At 43.9% G+C, this 23289-nt stretch overlaps 1 protein-coding gene across 1 annotated transcript in view; it reads right to left on the bottom strand.

Moving 5' to 3' along the window:
- Nucleotides 1-23289, bottom strand: part of LOC126259763 (venom carboxylesterase-6-like) — a 152900-nt gene that overhangs the window by 80590 nt on the left and 49021 nt on the right. Inside the window, exon 5 of the mRNA XM_049956763.1 lies at nucleotides 4530-4735. Within this exon, the coding sequence (XP_049812720.1) occupies nucleotides 4530-4735 (206 nt within the window). The remainder of the gene's footprint in view (nucleotides 1-4529; nucleotides 4736-23289) is intronic.

Here is a 23289-nt window from a genome sequence, read left to right as displayed (position 1 = left end):
TTTTCACCTGTCCCCGTTGATATCAACGCCCGTCAGCAGCTAATTTCGTTCTAGAATGCTACAGCTCATCAGTGGTGTCTGTTATTTCGGACATGTCCGAAAGAACATACACCATATCAATATAAGTAACAGATTAATAGTTCCGTATCCGCATCACGACAACAAGTGCACTGTTTTCCGCGTCCCCCCGCACTCTTAATTTAACCTTCACTGCTAGTGCTGCAGCCGGCCGAAGTGGCCGTGCGGTTAAAGGCGCTGCAGTCTGGAACCGCAAGACCGCTCCGGTCGCAGGTTCGAATCCTGCCTCGGGCATGGATGTTTGTGATGTCGTTAGGTTAGTTAGGTTTAAGTAGTTCTAAGTTCTAGGGGACTTATGACCACAGCAGTTGAGTCCCATAGTGCTCAGAGCCATTTGAACCATTTTTTTGCTAGTGCTGCCACCTGCCGTTTGCTAGTGGGTACTGCTCGTTGACGTTGAACATAAAGCGGTGGTCACACTAATCTGACTGGACCGTGTATAGTAATTCATGTGGCAAGAGGCATAGGAAACAGGATTAGAGCAGTAGTGTGGGAGAACTACAAGGAGGAAGTACAATTGTAATTAGATGATTGAGCCAAAGAATATGGCCTTAAATTAACTGTGAGTCGGTGGTCGCTACAAGAAAAAAGGATAGAACTACGGTGAACGTGACGCCGGGCAGGGTCCAGCAGAAATCAGTGGTATGTTTCTAGTACCAATGGGAACTTAACGCAGGAAAATGGAAGAAATGACGAAAAGAAAAGTGAACGTATGAGGCAAGCTGATAGGTTTATGAAGAGAATGAGAGGAATGATGCGGAACAAAGATGTCCCCTGGAAAAGTGATAACGTGGTACACCCTATATAAACCAGTTCTGTTGTAGCCTGCAGAAACCTGTGTCAAATGGTTCAAATGGCTCTGAGCACTATGGGACTTAACATCTGAGGTCATCAGGTCCCTAGAACTTAGAACTACTTAAACCAACTAACCTAAGGACATCACACACATCCATGCCCGAGGCAGGATTCGAACCTGCGACCGTGACGAATCCCTGTACGACAGGATTGCGGAAAAAAAAGAGTTTAATGTTATGGGTATGTGTAGATCACGTCTGACAAGAGGATTTCTTGGAAGATACACGGGATGAAGGTGGAAGGCGAGAGATCAGCGGCTATAAGGAGTGAAAAAAAGCATTCGGTAGGAAGAACAAAACTGGGCCAGAGCAGCGACGGGGAGATGGTCGGAAGATGTGGGAGGACAGAGAGAAATATGTTCGAAGCGAACCTTCTCGCTAGCGGGGAGCTATGAGATGATCTTATGGAACTACTGGGAGGGAGACCTGTGGCGCCTCTTTATGAACCGCTTAGTAATTTAAGAAAGATTCTAATTTTTCAAAGCATTCTATGCATCTAATGGAAATAACCGCATTCTACAGCCCTATGATTCATTTGTCTAAGAGTAAGCGTACATTAAGGAGCTAACACTGCTGCTTTGTTTCATGTTTCAGTATATGTAGCCATTCCATTCTCTTTTGTTTGGTTTGACGATTACCACTGCAATTGCTGCCTTCGTTATGATGAAAGTGTCTGTTTCTAATTGAAATCATAACGACTGAAAATATTCTTTCAGTCTTCCTTACAATTCCTATTCTTTACTATTCCGAAACAAAGTTAAATATGGCCACTGTAATTGTACCGGTGTAAGCAAGCGTGGTTTTGCATAATGCCATTTACTTATTTTCATTATTAACAGCCATTACTTAAGTCTATCAAATGGTTCAAATGGCTCTGACCACTATGGGACTTAACTGCTGTGGTCATCGGTCCCCTAGAACTTAGAGCTACTTAAACCTAACTAACCTAAGGACATCACACACATCCATGCCCGAGGCAGGATTCGAACCTGCGACCGTAGCGGTCACGCGGCTCCAGACTGTAGAGCCTAGAACCGCACGGCCACTCCGACCGGCTACTTAAGTCTATCGTCCAGCAGAATCTGCGCATAATTTATTTTCTTTCGAAGTCTGATGCTTTATTAGGTTACGTGCTGGAGATAATTTTACAGTAGATAAGTACATTTAAGAGCCATAGAAACTGATACATATCGTGTATGGCCCCGTGAGTACGCAGAAGTGCCCCAACACGACGTGGGATCGACGTGACTAATGTCTGAAGTAGTGCTGGAGGAAATTGACACCATGAATCCTGCAGGGCTGTCTATAAATCCATAAGAGTACGAGAGAGTGGAGATCTCTTCTGAACAGCACGTTGCAAGGCATCCCAGGCGCCAATTACATGTCTGGGGAGTTTGGTGGCCAGCGGAAGTGTGTAAACTGAGAAGAGTGTTCCTGGAGTCACTTTGCAGCAATTCTGGCCGTACAGGGTGTCGCATTATCCTGCTGTAATTGCCCAAGTCCGTCGGAATGCACAATGGATATGAATGGATACAGGTGATCAGAAAGGATGCTTATGTCAGTGCCACCTGCCAGAGTCGTATCTAGATTTTTCGGGGATCCCACGTCACTCAAACTGCACAAGCCCCACAGCATTACAAGCCTCCACCAACTTGAACAGTCTCCTGCTGACATGCAGGGTCCATGGTTTCATGAGGTTGTCTCCATACTCGTACATGTCCATCGGCTCGATCCAATTTGAAACGAGGCTCGTCCGACCAGGAAACATGTTTCCAATCATCAACAGTCCAATGTTGTGTTGACGAGCCAAGGCGAAGCGTAAAGCCTTTTGTCATGCAGTCATCAAGGGTACACGAGTGGGCCTTCTGCTCCGAAAGCCCATATCGATATTGTTCCGTTGAATGGTTCGGACGCTGACAGTTGCTGGCCCAGCAGTGGTATCTGCAGCAATTTGTGGAGGGGTTGCATTTCTGTCACGTTGAACGATTCTCTTGAGTCATCGTTGGTCCCGTTCTTGCAGGATATTTTTCCGGATGCAGCGATGTCGGAGATTTGATGGTTTATCGGATTCCTTATATCCACGGTACACTCGTGAAACGGTCGTACGAGAAAATCCCCACTTCACTGCAACCTCTGACATGCTGTGCCCATCGCTCGTGCGCAGACTATAACACCACGTTCTAACTCAATTCTTGATAACATGCCATTGTAACAGCAATAGCCGATCTAACAACTGCTCCAATCACTTGTTGTCTTATATGGGCGTTGCCGACCGCAGCGCAGTATTCTGCCTGTTTACATATCTCTGTATTTGAATACGCATGCCTATACCAGTTTCTTTGGCGCTTCGGTGTATTTGAAATGCAACGACACAAGTCGAAGCGACTCAGTAACTTTGGCTTGAGCCCAAAGCAGTGTGTTTCTTCTTAAGCACGAAAATAATTGGATCCAGATATGAGTAAAAACGAAAAAATTACACGCAGTCTTTGCTAATAATTCAAGGCTAAACTCAGAGATATTATTTAAGTTACATAACCATTTCTGTCAGTTGCGACGAGTTTATAGCTGATCCTCCTTAAATGTTGAAACAACTTTCTCGTTGAGAGATAAATTCAAAGAACAATAGAGGTCAATTATAGACCCCATCTGCGGTTGCTCAGCCGCCTACTGAAAACAAGCTTCGGGACTTGAAACCTCACCCCACGCCTTGGACGACCTCTTCACGCCCTTCTCGGCGGGAGGAGGTCGTTTTGGCCCGGTTACGGATTGGACACTGCCGGTTCAGCCACCGCCATCTGCTGACGGCTGTGCCAGCGCCGTTCTGCCCATGTGGGCAATTGCTGGCGGTACACCACATTTTAACGTCCTGTCCGAATTTTAATACACTGCGCATTGATCTTGGCCTGCCACGTACTCTGGATGAAATTTTAGCGGATGACCCAGGAGCAGCTGCCCGCGTTCTTCGTTTTATCCACTTGACAGACCTGTGTAAGGACATTTGATTATGCTGTTTTCTTTTAATCCCTTGCCTGTTAATGTGCATTTTATGGTGTTGTCCTTTTTAGTTGCTGTTTTCCCATTGCGCCTCGCAGTGCATTCATAATTTAGTCTGCGCGCTAATGACCACTGTAGTTGTGCGCCGTAAAACCACAAAAAAAACTAGTAAAAGTCTTTCTATTTCTCGGTTTGCGCCTAGAAGAAGATGAGGTGACGTGATTAGGAGAACACAAATACCTATTCGCGAAGAGAAATAATTCAGCGACCCGACTAAGAATCGAATCCGGGACCCCGCGATCTAGAGGCCACGACGCTAACTACTACACCGCGAGCTGTGGAAGTGGGGAGCTGTAGAAGATGACGATGATGATGATCCTTTGTTCCAAGAGTGCTCTGAAAGTCCTGCAGAGAACGCTGGGCAGCTTCTGTGATATCTGGTAAATAGGAGAGAGTTACCGGCAGAATTGAAGCTATGGGAGAGAACAGTGACTCGTGGTTGGATAGCTCAATAGGTAAGAGGTCTGCCAGTCCGCACAGTTATAATGTGTGAGGCAATCTCGAAGGGAAATAAGCGGCTGGTGGCGGCCGCGCTGCACTTACGAGTACTTTGGCGGCCTTCCGGACCAGGTACTTGGCGCGCTTCTTGGAGAGGCACTGCCGCAGACCCTGGCCGTCCTGCAGCTGCTCCGGAGGACACTCGACCAGCTCGCCCAGCCGGAAGGCGCGCCGCCGCGCCTCCGCCGTCGACACGTGCGCCCAGGGGCTCAGCGCCGTCCCGGACAGCGACACCGAGCGCGCGAACTTGCCTGCAATTTGCGGGACGCTCTTCAGCGCAACGGGAGGGTACCACAAACCGTCGGGGAAGTACACTACTGGCCATTAAAATTACTACACCACAAAGATGACGTGCTACAGACGCGAAATTTAACCGACAGGAAGAAGATGTTGTGATAAGCAAATGATTAGCTTTTCAGAGCATTCACACGAGGTTAGCGCCGGTGGTGACACCTACAACGTGCTGACATGAGGAAAGTTTCCAACTGATTTCTCATAAACAAACAGCAGTTGACCATCGCTGCCTGGTGAAACGTTGTTGTGATCCCTCGTGTAAGGAGAATGCGTACCATCACGTTTCCGACTTTGATAAAGGTCGGATTGTAGCCTATCGCGATTGCGGTTTATCGTATTGCGATATTGCTGCTCGCGTTGGTCGAGATCTAATCACTGTTAGCAGAATATGGAATCGGTGAGTTCAGGAGGGTAATACGGAACGCCGAGCTGGATCCCAACGGCCTCGTATCACTAGCAGTCGAGATGACAGGCATCTTATCCGCACGGCTGTAACGGATCGTGCAGCCACGTCTCGATCCCTGAGTCAACAGATGGGGACGTTTGCAAGACAACAACCATCTGCACGAACAGTTCGACGACGTTTGCAGCAGCATGGACTATCAGCTCGGGGACCATGGCTGCGGTTACCCTTGGCGCTGCATCACAGACAGGAGCGCCTGCGATGGTGTACTCAACGACGAACCTGGGTGCACGAATGGCAAAACGTCATTTTTTCGGATGAATCCAGGTTCTGTTTACAGCATCATGATGGTCGCATCCGTGTTTGGAGACATCGCGGTGAACGCACATTGGAAGCGTGTATTCGTCATCGCCATACTAGCGTATCACCCCGCGTGATGGTATGGGGTGCCATTGGTTTCACGTCTCGGTCACCTCTTGTTCGAATTGACGGCACTTTGAACAGTGGACGTTACATTTCAGATGTGTTACGACCCGTGGCTCTGTCCTTCATTCGATCCCTGCGAAACCCTACATTTGAGCAGGATAATGCACGACCGCATGTTGCAGGTCCTGTGCGGGCCTTTCTGGACACAGAAAATGTTCGACTGCTGCCCTGGCCAGCATATTCTACAGATCTCTCACCAACTGAAAATGTCTGGTCAATGGTGTCCGAGCAACTGCCTCGTCACAATATTCCAGTCACTACTCTTGATGAACTGTGGTATCGTGTTGAAGCTACATGGGAAGCTGTACCTGTACACGCCATCCAAGCTCTGTTTGGCTTAATGCCCAGGCGTATCAAGGCCGTTATTACGGCGAGAGGTGATTGTTCCGGGTACTGATTTCTCAGGATCTATGCAACCAAATTGCGTGAAAATGTAATCACATGTCGGTTCTAGTATAATATATTTGTCCAATGAATACCCGTTTATCATCTGCATTTCTTCTTGGTGTAGCAATTTTAATGGCCAGTAGCATAAAAACCTCTGACGAGTTATTGTAACACCGTGGCGAGGCTGCCATTTTGGCAGCCCACTGGCACTGCTACAGCGGAACAAAACCATTAAAATAAAACTGAGGTTTGCAAATACAGGGTGCTTTGTTCCACATTATATTCCGGTATTAACATAGAAAATTGTTAATTTTGGCTTGATATCATTTGATACTAAATTATACCATTCTTACGATTAGCGGTCAGTGACCTACCTACATCTTTGGATGCATAGCGCCACTTACTTGGATCGTGTGATCTACATGTAACCTTTTTAACGTTCCATTTATTATTTCACTAAAACAGGTCATTACACTTTATTCCCATGTGCGCTGATGTACCACTTTTTTATTTTGTCATTGTATGTAATTTATTATTATAGTACAGGTTGGCTACAGTCAAACTTTTGCCACTTGAGAGGGCCCGTGTGAAAAACGAGTGTTCTACATCTACATGTATACTCCGCAATCCACACAACGGTGTGTGGCGAAGGGCACCTTACGTTCCACTGTCATTACCTCCCTTTCCTGCTCCAGTCGCGTATGGATCGCGGGAAGAACGACTGCCGGAAAGCCTCCGTGCACGCTCTAATCTCTCTAATTTTTCATTCCTGATCTCCTCGGGGGTATAAGTAGGGGGGAGCAATATATTCGATATCTCATCCAGAAACGCACCCTCTCCAAACCTGGACAGCAAGCTACACCACGATGCAGAGCGCCTCTCTTGAAGAGACTGCCACTTCAGGTTGCTAAACATCTCCGTAACGCTATCACGCTTACCAAATAACCCTGTGAAGAAACGCGCCGCTCTTCTTTGGATCTTCTCTATCTCCTCTGTCAACCCGACCTGGTACCGATCCCACACTGATGAGCAATACTCAAGTATACGCCTAACGAGTGTTTTGTAAGCCACCTCCTTTGTTGATGGACTACATTTTCTAAGGACTCTCCCAATGAATCTCAACCTGGCACCCGCCTTACCAACAATTAATTTTATATGATCATTCCACTTCAAATCGTTCCGTACGCATATTCCCAGATATTTTACAGAAGTAACTGCTACCAGTGTTTGTTCCGCTATCATATAATCATACAATAAAGGATCCTTCTTTCTATGTATTCGCAATACATTACATTTGTCTATGTTAAGGGTCAGTTGTCACTCCCTGCACCAAGTGCCTATCCGCTGCAGATCTTCCTGGATTTCGCTACAATTTTCTAATGCTGCAACTTCTCTGTATACTACAGCATCATCCGCGAAAAGCCGCATGGAACTATATAACTATGGAAGATTTTGGAAAAATTTGTAAGGATATGTGGAAGAGACATAACGAAAAAAAACCATTGAAAGAAATGCATTTCAATTTCCACAAGAGAAGTAACATTTGTTAATTTAGTACCATGTTCACGTTCGAGGCTACAAACGTTGTTCATTGTCACGACCTTCCACGATTGCAGATTGCTCTGCTGCTTCCCAAACCAACGGTGGACCAAGGGAAGTTCAACTGTCAGCTCGTGCACTGCTTGAAGATCGCACATTGCTTCCAGCACTCTCGGTCATGTCAATAGCAACTTATTCAACAATCTGTGGCGCAATTGGCCTTCAGCCAATCCTATGAGCAGTACCCAAACCGCCAGTTAATTCGCACTTCCGAATAATGTTTTTCACCTCGGAGGAGGAACGAGGATCTCTTAGTATTCCTTTAACGTGTCGATACTGGCGAAGATCAGCAGCACTACTGCTGTTCTTTTGATAAAACAGCTTTACGAATAAAGCCCTGCTCATCTTCTCTAGACCCATGTTGACTGTCTTGCAACTGTAATGTACACAATGCTTGCGTTCCAACCCTACGTTTCCATACAGTAACGAGCCTAATGTCAAGTCATGACACTAAAACTACTAACAACGCAAATCCTTCAGTGCACGCTCTGAACATCATTCCTATAAAGTTGGGTTCCCATACGGTAAATAGTTTTCCGTCTACAGCGAATCAAGTAGCGGAAGTTTAATTATAACCACACTGTATATCTGACACGGTGGCAACATCTTTACCCTGCTGCCACCTGTGGCAATCTTGTCTTCTTATCCCGTTTTATGGGAACCACCTTAGTAGTCTTTTATCTCATGTTACGTACACGACTGGTAACGCTATTGTCCTTGTAGTGCCTTTGCACTTGGGTAGGTAGGAATGGAACCCTGTTTGCAAATTTGTTCAGTGTTGCTTAGTTATTACCACTAAAAAGATATTATGTACTTTTGTATACCAGTTCGTGTGTTATATAGGGTGGTCCATTGGTCGTGACCGGGCCAAATATCTCAAACAAAATATAATCGTCAAACAAAAAAACTACAAACAACGAAACTTGTCTAGCTTGAAGGCGGAAGCTAGATGGCGCTATGATTGGCCCACTAGATGGCGCTGCCATAGGTCAAACGGATATCAACTGTGTTTTCTTAAATAATATAATCGTCAAACAAAAAAACTACAAACAACGAAACTTGTCTAGCTTGAAGGCGGAAGCCAGATGGCGCTATGATTGGCCCACTAGATGGCGCTGCCATAGGTCAAACGGATATTGTTGTGTCTAGACCATACAGCCCAGACACAATGCTGTAGCCGATAGGGCACGCAAGGCTAACGCAGACGGGCGTGAAGTCTGGAACATGAGACTTATAAATGCACTAAAGAAAAATACGTAGCCTTTTTAATACTTAACTTTATTCTCTTGTTGGAATACATCTCTCCTGCATACTCGTAAGCTATTGGCACTGATACAAATGGCGCCTTGCTAGGTGGTCGCCATTTAACTTGGCAGAGGGCTATTCTACTGTCTATCTCTCGGCAAATGAGAGCAAGGCTTAGCACGTCCAATCGCTAGCTATGTTGTCCGTACAACTGGGGACGAGGTCTCCTCAGTCTCTCGAGACCTGCCTTGTGGTGGCGCTAGGTTTGCGATCCCACAGTGGCGACACGCGGGTCCGACATGTACTACAGGACCGCGGCCGATTTAAGTTACCACCTAGCAAGTGTGGTGTCTAGCGGTGACACCACAGATATCAACTGCGTTTTCTTAAATATGAACCCACATTTTTATTACATAATCGTGTAGTACGTAAAGAAATATGAATGTTTTAGTTGGACCACTTTTTTCGATTTGTGACAGATGGCGCTGTAATAGTCACAAATATATGGCTCACAATTTTAGACGAACAGTTGATAACAGGTAGGTTTTTTAAATTAAAATACAGAAAATAAGGTACGTTTGAACATTTTATTACGGTTGTTCCAATGTGATACAATGTGATACATGTACCTTTGTGAACTTATCATTTCTGAGAACGCATGCTGTTACAGCGTGATTACCTGTAAATACCACATTAATGCAATAAATGCTCAAAATGGTGTCCATCAACTTCAATGCATCTGGCAAACGTGTAACGACGTTTCTCTCAACAGCAAGTAGTTCACCTTCCGTAATGTTCGCACGAAGCCGACCTCTGGGAAGATCAGTTTGAATTACGTAGAAATATTGGAACACGTGAGGCAATACTGACCTTACGACTTATCTTAGAAGAAAGATTAAGGAAAGGCAAACCTACGTTTCTAGCATTTGTAGACTTAGAGAAAGCTTTTGACAATGTTGACTGGAATACTCTCTTTCAAATTATAAAGGTGGCAGGGGTAAAATACATGGAGCGAAAGGTTATTTACAATTTGTACAGAAACCAGATGTCAGTTATGAGGGTCGAGGGGCATGAAAGGGAAGCAGTGGTTTGGAAGGGAGTGAGACAGGGTTGTAGCCTCTCCCCGATGTTATTCAATCTGTATATTGAGCAAGTAGTAAAGGAAACAAAAGAAAAATTCGGAGTAGACATTAAAATCCATGGAGAAGAAATAAAAACTTTGAGGTTCGCCGGTGACATTGTAATTCCATCGGAGACAGTAAAGGACTTGGAAGAGCAGTTGAACGGAATGGACAGTGTCTTGAAAGGAGGATATAAGATGAACATCAACAAAAGCAAAACGAGGATAATGGAATGTAGTCGAATTAAGTCGGGTGATGCTGAGGGAATTAGATTAGGAAATGAGGCACTTAAAGTAGTAAAGGAGTTTTGCTATTTGGGGAGCAAAACAACTGAAGATGGTCGAAGTAGAGAAGATATAAAATGTAGAATGGCAATGGCCAGGAAAGCGTTTCTGAAGAAGAGAAATTTGTTAACATCGAGTATAGATTTAAGTGTCAGGAAGTCGTTTCTGAAAGTATTTGTATGGACTGTCGCCATGTATGGAAGTCAAACGTGGACGATAAATAGTTTGGACAAGAAGAGAATGGAAGCTTTCGAAATATGGTGCTACAGAAGAATGCTGAAGATTAGGTAGGTAGATCACATAACTAATGATGAAGTATTGAATAGAATTGGAAAGGAGTTTGTGGCACAACTTGACAAAAAGAAGAGACCGGTTAGTAGGACACGTTCTGAGACATCATTGGAACACAAATTTAGAATTGGAGGGCAGAGTGGAGGGTAAAAATCGTAGAGGGAGACCAAGAGATGAATACACTAAGCAGATTCAGAAGGATGTAGGTTGCAGTAAGTACTGGGAGATGAAGAAGCTTGCACAGGATAGGGTAGCATGGAGAGCTGCATCAAACCAGTCTCAGGACTGAAGACCACAACAACAACAACAATGTTCGCACATGTATTGACAATGCGCTGACGCATGTGGATCACGATAGCAAATATCCTTCATCTTTCCCCACAGAAAGAAATCTGGGGATGTCAGATCCGGTGAACGTGCGGGCCATGGTGTGGTGCTTCGACGACTAGTCCACCTGTCATGAAATATGCTATTCAATACCGCTTCAACCGAGCGCGAGTTAGGTGCCGGACATCCATCATGTTGGAAGTAGGTCGCCATTCTGTCACGCAATGAAACATCTTGTAGTAACATAGGTAGAACATTACGTAGGAAATCAGCATACATTGCACCATTTAGATTGCCATCAATAAAATGCGGACCAAATATCCTTCCTCCCATAATTCCGCACCATACATTAACCAGCCAAGGTCGCTGATGTTCCACTTGTCGCAGCCATCGTGGATTTTCCGTTGGCCAGTAGTGCATATTATGCCGGTTTACGTTACCGATGTTGGTAAATGACGCTTCGTAACTAAATAGAACGCGTGCAAAAAATCTGTCATCGTCCCGTAATTTCTGTTGTGCTCAGTGGCAGAACTGTACACGACGTTCAAAGTCGTCGCCATGCAATTCATGGTGCATAGAAATATGGTACGGGTGCAATCGAAGTTGGTGTATCATTCTCAACACCGACGTTTTTGAGATTCCCGATTCTCGCGCAATTTGTCTGCTACTGACGTGCGGATTAGCCGCGACAACAGCTAAAACACCTACTTGGGCATCATCATTTGTTGCAGGTCGTGGTTGACATTTCACATGTGGCTGAACACTTCCTGTTTCCTTAAATAACGTAACTATCCGCGAACGGTCCGGACACTTGGATGATGTGGTCCAGGATACCGAGGGGCATACTTAGCACACGCCCGTTGGGCATTTTGGTCACAATAGCCATACATCAACACGTTATCGACCTTTTCCGAAATTGGTAAACGGTCCATTTTAACACGGGTAATGTACCACGAAGCAAATACCGTCCGAACTGGTGGAAGTTAGGTGATACCACGTACTTACGTATACGTTTGTGACTATTACAGCGCCATCTATCACAAAGCGAAAAAAATTGACCAACTAAAACATCCATATTTCTTTACGTACTACACGAATATGTAATAAAAAATGGGGGTTCCTATTTAAAAAAACGCAGTTGATATCCGTTTGACCTACGGCAGCGCCACCTAGCGGGCCATCCACAGCGCCATCTGCTTTCCCCCTTCAAGCTAGACGAGTTTCGTTCTTTGTAGTTTTTTCGTTTGATGATTATTTCGTGAGATATTTGGCCCGGTCACTATCAGTGGACCATCCGTATATCCATTTTAGATATCTTAAGATGGAAATAATTCCGAAACGCTACATTCACATTTTGTGATCAATAAAGTCGTTCTTCACTTGCTGTATGACATTTTACGCGACCGTGGCAGTTGAACTACAGATCTATACATATTTACTAGAATAGTCGCTAGCTTCCTATGTGATTATGATCGTTCACACTGATAGTGACGAAGAAATCAGTGGAACAAACAGGCGGTTCCTGCTGTTGATGACGGCGGAGTTCAAGAGAAAAATTGGACAGAAGCGTAGTCCAGAGTGTAGAGAAAGTCGTCGTAAGCATGTTCAAACAGTCTATGGAGCGATTCGGATTGGAAAGCGTAAATGCAGGAAGATCAGTCACTCTGTTACTATGAATGGCTTGTATCGAAGGCTTTAGAGAACAGCAATAACGGCAGGACAAGTGCTGGGACACTATAGCGGCAGTGGATGGACCCACGTGACATGTTCGCACAGCACCAGCGCCCTCCACAGAAGATGAAACCATGGAGTGAAACATGAGTATTTCTGACCTTTCCTCTGTATGGAATTGGGAGGATCTGAACCACTGTCAGATACTGAAGAAAAGGCTACTAACGAGCGTCAGACGTCGAAAGCAGCAGGAAAGTGACGTATTAAGACAGCGGTTTCTCATCCTCCAATATTGCTGCTCGGGATCTCACTACTGCTGTACGATAATTGAATCAATGGCTTCAAGAGAGCAATACTCAAAATAAGGCTTCCGTAAACTACGTCGTTTTCCTAGTAGCTTTGTTCAAAAAATGGTTCAAATGGATCTGAGCACTATGCGACTTAACTTCTGAGGTCATCAGTCGCCTAGAACTTAGAACTAATAAAACCTAACTAACCTAAGGACATCACACACATCCATGCCCGAGGCAGGATTCGAACCTGCGACCGTAGCGGTCGCTCGGTTCCAGACTGTAGCGCCTAGAACCGCACGGCCACCCGGCCGGCTAGCTTTGTTCAGTTAAGGTGGTCGTACCTGCATTACCTGTACATTTGGTGTGTTGCATACCTGTTGGGCACTACCTTAAAACGATCGCTTTGTTACTACATTCCCCTAAACCGGAAGTGGTGAACGGTCTAGAGACAGAATGGGGATATAATAAAGGGCCAGGTAAACTACGGAACATTTTTGTTCCACATAGTTACACTTCTGTCTGTTCCTTACTAATAAACAGTATTTATGGCAAAATTGAAATTTTCAATGTTTAATTCAGGTTTTATTCGAAAACTGATAATTTTTACGTGAAACAGAGGGGTGTTGTGGTAAAAATAAAGAAAACAATACAGATTTATCACATAGCGCTCGAAAACGCAATTTCCTCAACAAAAAAGGAAAATAAAGTTATTCAAAATAGAAATGTATCAAACATCGCTCCAGTGCTTCGGTAAACTGTTGCAGGATGAACGTCAATAAAACTAACACACTGCAGGGACGGATACCTGACTGGAAATGGAGGAAGAAAGGTCTTATGAACACGTGTCCAGAAATTCATCATCACCACGGTAGATGGCGCTGACGAATGGAAGTTCCTCTGACAACTCGCCGTGTCTGTAGACCACAGATGACGATTATGCAGACTGATTATGCTAGTTCTCGTCAAGGCTGCTTCGTCGGTAAAGAGACCTAATGACAGAAATCCCACAATTGTGATGGTCTGGTGCAGAAACCGTCGACAAAATCCTTTCGGTAGAGGGAAATCCGCTACTGCTAATCCTTACACTCGTTGCAGGCGACAGGGATAGTAGTGGTTGTCATGCAGGAAACAAACAATCGTGCTTTGGCTTACACCATGTTGAGGAGCCACTTGCCTCGAGCTTGTACTAAAATTCGTCTCAGTATCCTGTAGAACCCGGACTGGTTCAAATGGCTCTGAGCACTATAGGACTTAACATCTGAGGTCATTAGTCCCCTAGACTTAGAAACTACTTAAAAATAACTAACCTAAGGACATCACACACATCCATGCCCGAGGCAGGATTCGAACCTGCGACCGCAGCAGCAGCGCGGTTCCGGACTGAAGCGTCTAGAACCCGAGCCTCCAAATCTGGTTTACGGACAGTCCCCCGTCTCCCTGCACGTTCGTCTATCTGAAAGGACCCATGATCACACAAACGCTCAAAAAAGGCCTTGAAATATAATGTGATGTGGTAGGTGTCTGTGAAAGTACTTGTTTTGACAAAGCCATGTTTCCTCTCGACAGCTTCCATCTGCTTGACCGTACACACACACACACACACACACACACACACACACACACACCATCTCCACTTGTTCCCGACACGAATACTGGACCGTTCTGCTGCTTACAGTACTCTGCGTCAATCACACAGCCTGCAGCATATAAGGAACGCACGGAAGGTGGTCAGAGGAGCTCTCATTCGTTAGCACCTTCCACCATGGCAACGATGAATTTTAGGACGCATATCCATAGGACGTTTTCTCGACCATTTCCAGTCAAGAATCCGTCCCAACAGGCTGTCTGTTTTATTAATGTTCACTCTTTATAAAACATGTTTCTGTTATTCTTAAACAGATTTCGCATTTATCGATCATAATATGAAACTCTTGCCTTGCCATTATGAAAAACGTTCTATTGAGTACAAATAACAACAACAATTATACAATTTTTTTAAGTTTGTGCATGTAAACTGAACTTGCATCAAAGTTAAATGCTTCGGTTACATAAAAGTGCAAAAGTTACGTGATCAGTTGAGTTTTATTACTTATAAAATGCTATTTATATTCTATTAATCAGTAAAGAAAACAAAAGAAAAATTCAGAGTGGGTATTAAAATCCATGGAGAAGAAATTAAAACTTTGAGGTTCGCCGATGACATTGTAATTCTGTCAGATACAGCACAGGACCTGGAAGAGCAGCTGAACGGAATGGACAGTGTCTTGAAAGGAGGATATAAGATGAAAATCAACAAAAGCAAACGAGTAGTCGAATTAAATCGGGTGATGCTGAGGGTATTAGACTAGGAAATAAGAGGCTTAAAGTAGTAAATGAGTTTTGCTATTTGGGGAGCAAATTAACTGAGGGTGGTCAGAGTAGAGGAGATATAAAATGTAGACTGGCAATGGCAAGGAAAGCGTTTCCGAAGAAGAGAAGTTTGCTAACATCGAGTATAGATTTAAGTGTCAGGAAGTCATTTCTGAAAGTATTTGTACAGAAGTGAAACGTGGACGATAAATAGTTTAGACAAAATGAGAATAGAAGCTTTCGAAAGGTGGTGCTACAGAAGGATGCTGAAGACTAGATGGGTAGATCACGTAACTAATAAGGAGGTATTGAATAGAATTGGGGAGAAGAGAAATTTGTGGCACAACTTGACTAGAAGAAGGGATCGGTTGGTAGGAAATGTTCTGAGGCGTCAAGGGATCACAAATTTAGTATTGGAGGGCAGCGTGGAGGGTAAAAATCGTAGAGGAAGACCAAGAGATGAATACACTAAACATATTCAGAAGGATGTACGTTGCAGTAGTTACTGGGAGATGAAGAAGCTTGCACAGGATAGAGTATCATGGAGAGCTGCATCAAACCAGTCTCTGGACTGAAGACCATAACAACAACAGGATATAAAATGCGGAATGGATTATGAATGGTATACGATTCTATTTATGTTCAAAACAAACAAAGAAAAAGCTGAGGGAAGTCGTCGGCTCCCATTTCCTCTTTTACACATTCACTTATGTTTCTTTCCCTACCAATTCTACTAATACTATCAACAATCCTACCATTTAGTACGTCGTTTAAGTAGTATACCAAAACTACCGAACCGTAGACTTGGTAGAGCGCAACTCTACTGAAAACCGTGCAGCATCTCAATGGCGCCGACACCACTAATGCCCGGAAGGATAGATACACTCACTGTTCGCTCCTGCGTGCAACATTGTGCAGCCACATCACACGCCTAGCGTCATGAAGTGGGCTAGTTAGCAGCACTACCTAGGTCTGTCAGCCCGACTACCGGTGTTACGGCTCCACTTGACGCTACAGTAGAGAGAAGCGCTCCGACAATAGTACGGTCAACAGCAACACTGGACACAGGAAAGTCACACGCCGTCTTTTCAGGTGTACAGCATCACAATATACGTATCCGTGTGTGGAGTTTCCGGGGAAAACGAACGCTGCCAGACTGCATTGACGATGTTTACAACGGCCATCACCTGTGGTGATGCTGTACAGAACCATTGGATGTACAACACGGTCACCTCTGTTTCTCGTAGCTCGTAATTTGAGTACCAGGCGTTACATTTCTGGCGTATTAAAACAGATGGCAGTATCCTGTTTTCGAGGTCTGCAAGAGACTATCTATCAACGAGGTACCGCAAGACAGGACGTGCTGTATACATCTATTTCTAGACAGAGGGCGTTTGGCTGTTACCATATCCAGCATTTCTCATCCTCTGAAAACAACTGAATATGATCTGCCGATTCTCCAGTCACCAGCCACTACAGGGATAGAGTTGGAGTAGGATGGAATGTCGTACCCTTATCTGTCATCCAAGCTTTCTTCAACTCGATGCCACTAGTTTAGCCATTTTTGCTGCCAGAAGTAGTTGCTCCGTCTACTACATTTCGCACTCGGTATACTCTCAAGTTACCTATAAATATAAGGACATATTCTTCGTACTAATCTTGTATACGCACAATCTGAAAAACGTTATTTGCTATCCTACTTGGTGTTGCAATTTTCATGGTCAGCAGTGTATACATTTACTCACTAAAGCTTTCCAAAGGGGTGCAGAGGCATCCAGAAAAGCAATCTTTATTTCCAATTAGAGACAAACGTGTCGATTAGCAGTTTATTGCGGATAGAGTAATTTTGTCTAACAAATTCCCCATAGTGTGTCTCTCAGAGACTCAGTCAGTTACCTCTGTGGCCCACCACTGCTGTCGCTGCTAATTGGTGGACGACATACCTCAGTAACAATCTTTGCTGTGAAAGTTTCACAGACCATAACAGAATAGACTAACATCTGAACGTGGCCTGAATCTGGTAACTCACTGTCGAATACGTCATTACGCTGGGATTCGCATGCTGCACTGGCGCAGCCGCAGCTATCTGTCGAGATACGTCCTCCTTAAACGTGAATATGATGATATAAGGCTACCCAATTGTTGCGTGTACATCTACGCAGACGAGATCAGTAAAGTTTCTAGAAGGTTCCAGAGAGGCCTGAAACATACTCGCAGTCCAAGGAAGTCTTGGAAACGCCTTCCCTGTCTCTCAAAGTGTACTTCGAACCAGTGTGACTTTAGCTGCCGCATGGCTTCAAACACTGTTTGAGCTGGTTCACTATGGTGCTACCTTATCTGCCGCCTCGGCAAATGTTAACTCAAAGCTGTGAATGTTTAGATGTCCTATCAGCTGTCTCTTTTCGTCTCCCAGCATTGATTGAGTCTCTGAAATCTTGTCAGTGGAACAATGCTCTATCGAAAATTTATATTCATTAATATTCCGTGACACCTTTGATTATTAAATTACAAACATTGTTATATGACAACATATTACACGACGTACAGGGTGTTTATAAATTAGTTATTAAAAACTAACCTTTAACTGTGAAAAAGCTACTGTAACGCAACCAATGTTCCATCTGTAATCAATTTTATGCGAAATCCTATGAAGTAAATCTTGTTGCATGCTGGCAATTGCTGGTTATCAGTTGTCCCAGCTCGCAGGTGTTTCCCAGACGCGGAGGAACAAACACATTGTCTTCAATGTAACCCCACACACAGGAGTCCACTGTAATTAAATTAGGTGATAGTGACGGCCAATATATTGTTCCACCACGTCCAGTCCAAGTCGGAACATTCCTAAGGAGATATGCGACGACTTCACGATAAAAATGCGGTGACGAACTACCTTGGTGGGGAAACAAATTCTGTGCTCATACCCTGTTGTAACTGAGGCATTAGATAATGTTCAAGCATGTCCAGATACGATATTCCAGTTACAGTTGACTCGGCAAATAAAGAAAAGATCGTAAATCTTGTTACAAATTCCACAGCAAAAAACACCTAATGCGAGTCCCGTAAGTGTTCGATTTCATGACGTGGTTAGTGCTCACCCCGTATCCCAACATTATGCCGATTAACTTTACCGCACGTATGGAAGCTTGATTCGTCAGTGCACACAATTTTAATAAGAATGTCATCTTAGCCTGCTTTTTTTTCTACATAAAACGCAGCTCATTTTTCTTTGTCACTTTCTCTTAAAGCTTGTAACAGTTCCAATATGCAGGCTGTTAATGACAAGCATTTTCGTAATACCTTCAGCACTGTAACAGTAGGCGCATTCAGTTCTAACCTGGCTCGCCTTGTTGCTTTACCGGGACACTTGTTCAGATGCTTCGTCAGAGACTGCTGGCCCACCCTGACCCGCTGTCTTTCGTGATACACAGCCAATTTTGCTGAGACGATTGTACCAATTAAATAAGTTTGTCTTTGAGCTGGTGGCTTGGGATATTTAGCCCTGAATTGTCTCTGAGTTTTAGTAGTGGATATGGATTAGTGAAACGAGAAAAAACTGCGCAAACCCAAATACATTATAAAACTCCATGATGACTACAGGAATGCCACCTACCCGGATATCGTGAACTAACAGTGTCAGGCGGGAATAGAACTTGAAGATGCATCAAACATTTCTATTAGTTATTTACCCTTTTCACAATTAAAAGTTACTTTCGTATAACTATTTTATAAACACCATCTATATGTGATAATATAGAGAATCCTGCTTTGCTAACATGGTTGTAACGTTATACTCCAGACAGCCACATAGGCTGAGACATGAAAAACTATTGACGTGTATGGTCTGAAATAGTCAAATTAAAACCTTAGGCTAAGCTTTATTTGAAGTTAGTTATACGAAATCATGAAATTTTAAGATCCAATTTTGCTGCCTTTCCTTCTTAAACAGAGAAATTAGAGATATTCTTAATTATTCATAATTTACTGTGTTATACATCCATAGCAATAGTTTCATGATGTTAATGTCGATTCGTGATTTAACCATTTTAATTGAGGTATCTAGAGACAGTGCGCAGTCGTAAGGCACGGGACAGATTTTCAGAACAGATTTAATCCCCTAGCTGGCCATCAAGATTTAGTTATAAATAACAACATTGCGGAACCACTTGAAAGCGTTGTAATGTACATCTATTTCCAGAAAACTAGTTTCGGTCATGGAACCATTTTCAAGTCACAGCTTAGAACAAAATAAAAACAACTTTTTTCGCAGCATCTGTAACATACGAGTGTGTTTATAATCTTATACGGTTTTCAGCAGTCACCTACTGCAAAACTCGAGTTTATGACAGTGCCAGCAAAATGACTGTTCAGAGTTGTACTATAAACTCGCCACACCCTTTATTTGTGTATTACCAGCTCAAAAATTTTCCTATAGGAGCACAAAGAAGGCGAATATACTCCTGTTTAAAAGACTCTGACTGAAAAGGGAGGTACCAGCTACCTCATTCTACCTTCCTCAGCACCTTTAAAAAGTTTTGGGCATGCTAACATATATGTGTTCTTTTTAACATGCAACTCACCTCTCACTCCCACAAGCTCCCCAAACCGTAACTCGCTCACAATCACCAGCCCATCGCTCATATGCATCACTCCCACTTGCCCGTTCTCACTCACTCATTCACTCCAACTCAGTGGCATTGTCTCTTTGCATCACTCTGTCACTGTCCCCCGTCTCACGTCTCACAACCACAGTCTCCTTCGTTCTGTCCTACTACTACTGTCCCCTCTCATGTTAGTGGCTCCCTCTTATTCTCCTACTGCTAACACCTCATTCATTCCTTTCTTGCTGCCTCACTGTCACTATCACTCTCTTTCTCGTTGCACTATCATATACTCTATCTCTCATAATCACTGGCTCTCACCCACATCCACTTTCTCCTTCTCTTTATTTTTATCCCACTGACATTGTCTCGTTCACTCTTTGTCTAGCACCGTCAACATGTTCCACTACCACTGTGTCTCTCTCTTTCTCTCACATTGCCATTATCTCCTTCGTTCTTTCTACAACACAACCACTCTCTACTATCTTCCGGTATTTGTTATTTTCCAGCTCTTGCGCACTGCCACTGTCTCTTTCTCTCTCTCTCTCTCCCTCTATTTCAGCATTAAAAAGTGCGAATGTGTTTGCATGCCAAAAGTGTTGGGAACATTTTTAAGATGTCGAGGTAGGCAGAATAAGCAGGTGATACCACACTTTTCAGTCAGAGTCTTTTAAACAGGAGCATATTCGCCTCTTTTTTGCTCCGATATCAGCATTCTTCCTCTGTTTCTCTTCTTTTCCCTGCTACAGAAGACATGTCACTCATATGAAAGGAACTGTATGGGTTAGTAAAATTTTGATAGTTTACTTACGTGAAACTGAGATAACGCAAAACTAAATTTACAACTAAGACAGGATTTTAGGTGCACAAAACTTTTGAAGTGCTTCCGTACTACAACATGGGGTCACCAGAACACTTCTGATAACAGCGGAGACATATTACCTCATATTTCTCCGTGACATGTCATTTTGTAAACTACATCTTTGCCTCACACGATTTCCACCTGCGTATTTTGCATTTACACCTAGAGTAACTTTGAACTTCTGTATCTCAAAAACGGGTGAAGACATTAAGAAAATTTCTAAGGAAGTTCGAGATACAATGTAATAATTATAGTCACCTGCTGTCCATAACCGTCTTGAAATCCACGGCTCGGTTTTGGTATCCAAAACCCAGTTTTCGTGGTGTTTCTCGATAACGAATAAAAATTTTTGAAAACCGAAAGATCGTACTTCTACATAAATGCCTAGACAATACACCGTTAAAATTTTGACAATTTTCTACGGTTCGTTGATTAGATATCAGCTGCGGATGGCGAAACAATGGCGAAAAATTCGGGTTTTCTTTGGAACCGTCCATGAACTAAGTGGTATCTTCATATGCCTCTTAAGGCCCACCATATACCACACCTAATACGAAAGAACCACACGATTTGCTCCATTCGGCTAAGCTGGAGAGACTATGTGGTACACATACTTTGTACCTTTACTGTAGGATAGTTACAGTAAGACGAACCATTTGATGGATATAAAAATGGTCCCTAGACCAAGGACTATCCAAAACACTTGACCTTATCTTTCCATCACGAACAGAACCGGAGGCATGAGCCCCGGAAGAATACACTCCGAGGTGACAAAAGTCATGGGATACTTCCTAAAATCGTGTCAGACCTCGTTTTGCTCGGCATAGTGCAGCAACTCGACGTGGCATGGACTCAACTAGTTGTTGGAAGTCCCATGCAGAAGCATTGAGTGATGCAGCCTCTATAGCTGCCCATAATTGCGAAAGTCTTGCCGGTGCAGGATTTTGTGCACCAACTGACATCTTAGATTATGTGCCATAATGTTCCATGGGATTCATGTCCGACGATCTGGGTGGCCAAATCATTCGCTCGAGTTGTTCAGAAAACTCTTCAAGCCAATCACGAACAATTGCGACCCGGAGACACGGTGCATTTCCATCCATAAAAATACCATCGTTGTTTGGGAACATGAAGTCCATCAATGTCAGTGAATGGTCTCCAAGTAGCCGAACACAGCCATTTCCAGTTAAAGATTGGTTCATTTGAACCAGAAGACCCAGTCCATTCCATGTAAACACACCCCACACCATTATACATCCACCACCAGCTTGCACAGTGCCTTGTTGACAACTTGAGTCCAATGCTTCGTGGAGTCTACGCCACTCTCGAACACTGCCATCAGCTCCTAGTAACTGAAATAGGGACTTATCTGAACAGGACACGGTTTTACAGTCGTCTAGAGTCCAACCGATATGGTCACGAGCCCGGGAGAGGAGCTGCAGGGGATGTCCTGCTGTCAGTCAAGGCATTCGCATCGGTCGTCTGCTGCGATAGCCCATGAATCCCAAATTTCGCCGCACTGTCCTAAAGGATACGTTCCTCGCACTTTCCACATTGACTTCTGCGGTTATTTTACGCAGCGTTTCTTGTCTGTTAGCACTGACAACTCTAAGCAAACGCCGCTGCTCTCGGTCGTTAAGTGAAGGCCGTCGACCACTGCGTTGACTGTGGTGAGAGGTAATGCCTGAAATCTGGTATGCACGGCACACTCTTGACATTATGGATCTCGGAATATTAAATTCTCTAACGATTTCCGAAATGGAATTTCCCATGCGTCTAAATCCAACTATCATTCCGCATTCAAAGTCTGTTAATTCCCTACTTGCCGCCCTAAAGACGTCGGAAAGCATTTCACAAAAACCATCTGAGTACAGATGATGGCTCCGCCTGTGCGCTGCTGTTTTATACCTTGTGTACGCAGTACTGCCGTCATCTGTATATATGCGTATCGCTATCCCATGACTTTTTGTCGCCTAATTGTAAAGATTCTAACATATGCAAATCGTTACACAAGTAAAGAGATCGAGGAAGTTCGTAGATAAATGACGGTAAAGAGTACAAACAAGGTGCTGATAGGCAATACGCACGTTGCGTAAGCTGTAGGTGAGAAGAAAAAGTTCGTTAGGACGGCAAACTAGGGGGATATGTCAGATAAAATGGGTAACTAGCTGAGGGATCTAGATAACATTCCTGCGTTCGATATATCTAACACCAATGGACAACGGATGACACGGTATGAATACAGAGCTCCACAACCATCAAACAAAACGGGGATTTATTTTATTAAGCGTCCGCAGCGCGATTGTAAGTATGTGGGACAAACTGGTAGAAGCTTTTACACCAGGTTCAAGGAACGCTGAAATATAAGTAAACCCAAATCTGTATTATCTATGCGTCTTGCACTTAATATTCACAGGCTAGGTGATATCGCGGACAGTCTTTCAATATTGCATGTCTATCCTAAAGGCTTCACGCTGAACATGCTGTGGGAGATTTTCAAATGCGGAATCAGTAATCCTGACATCGGTCTGAACGAACAGGTAGAACTTAAAAATATTTTGAGTAATTTTTTTGCAATGCTTGCAGTAGCTAATT

Source organism: Schistocerca nitens, chromosome 5 (genome assembly GCF_023898315.1).
Source record: "Schistocerca nitens isolate TAMUIC-IGC-003100 chromosome 5, iqSchNite1.1, whole genome shotgun sequence".
Classification (NCBI taxonomy): Eukaryota; Metazoa; Arthropoda; class Insecta; order Orthoptera; family Acrididae; genus Schistocerca; species Schistocerca nitens.
This window is presented reverse-complemented; position numbering and strand designations above follow the sequence as displayed.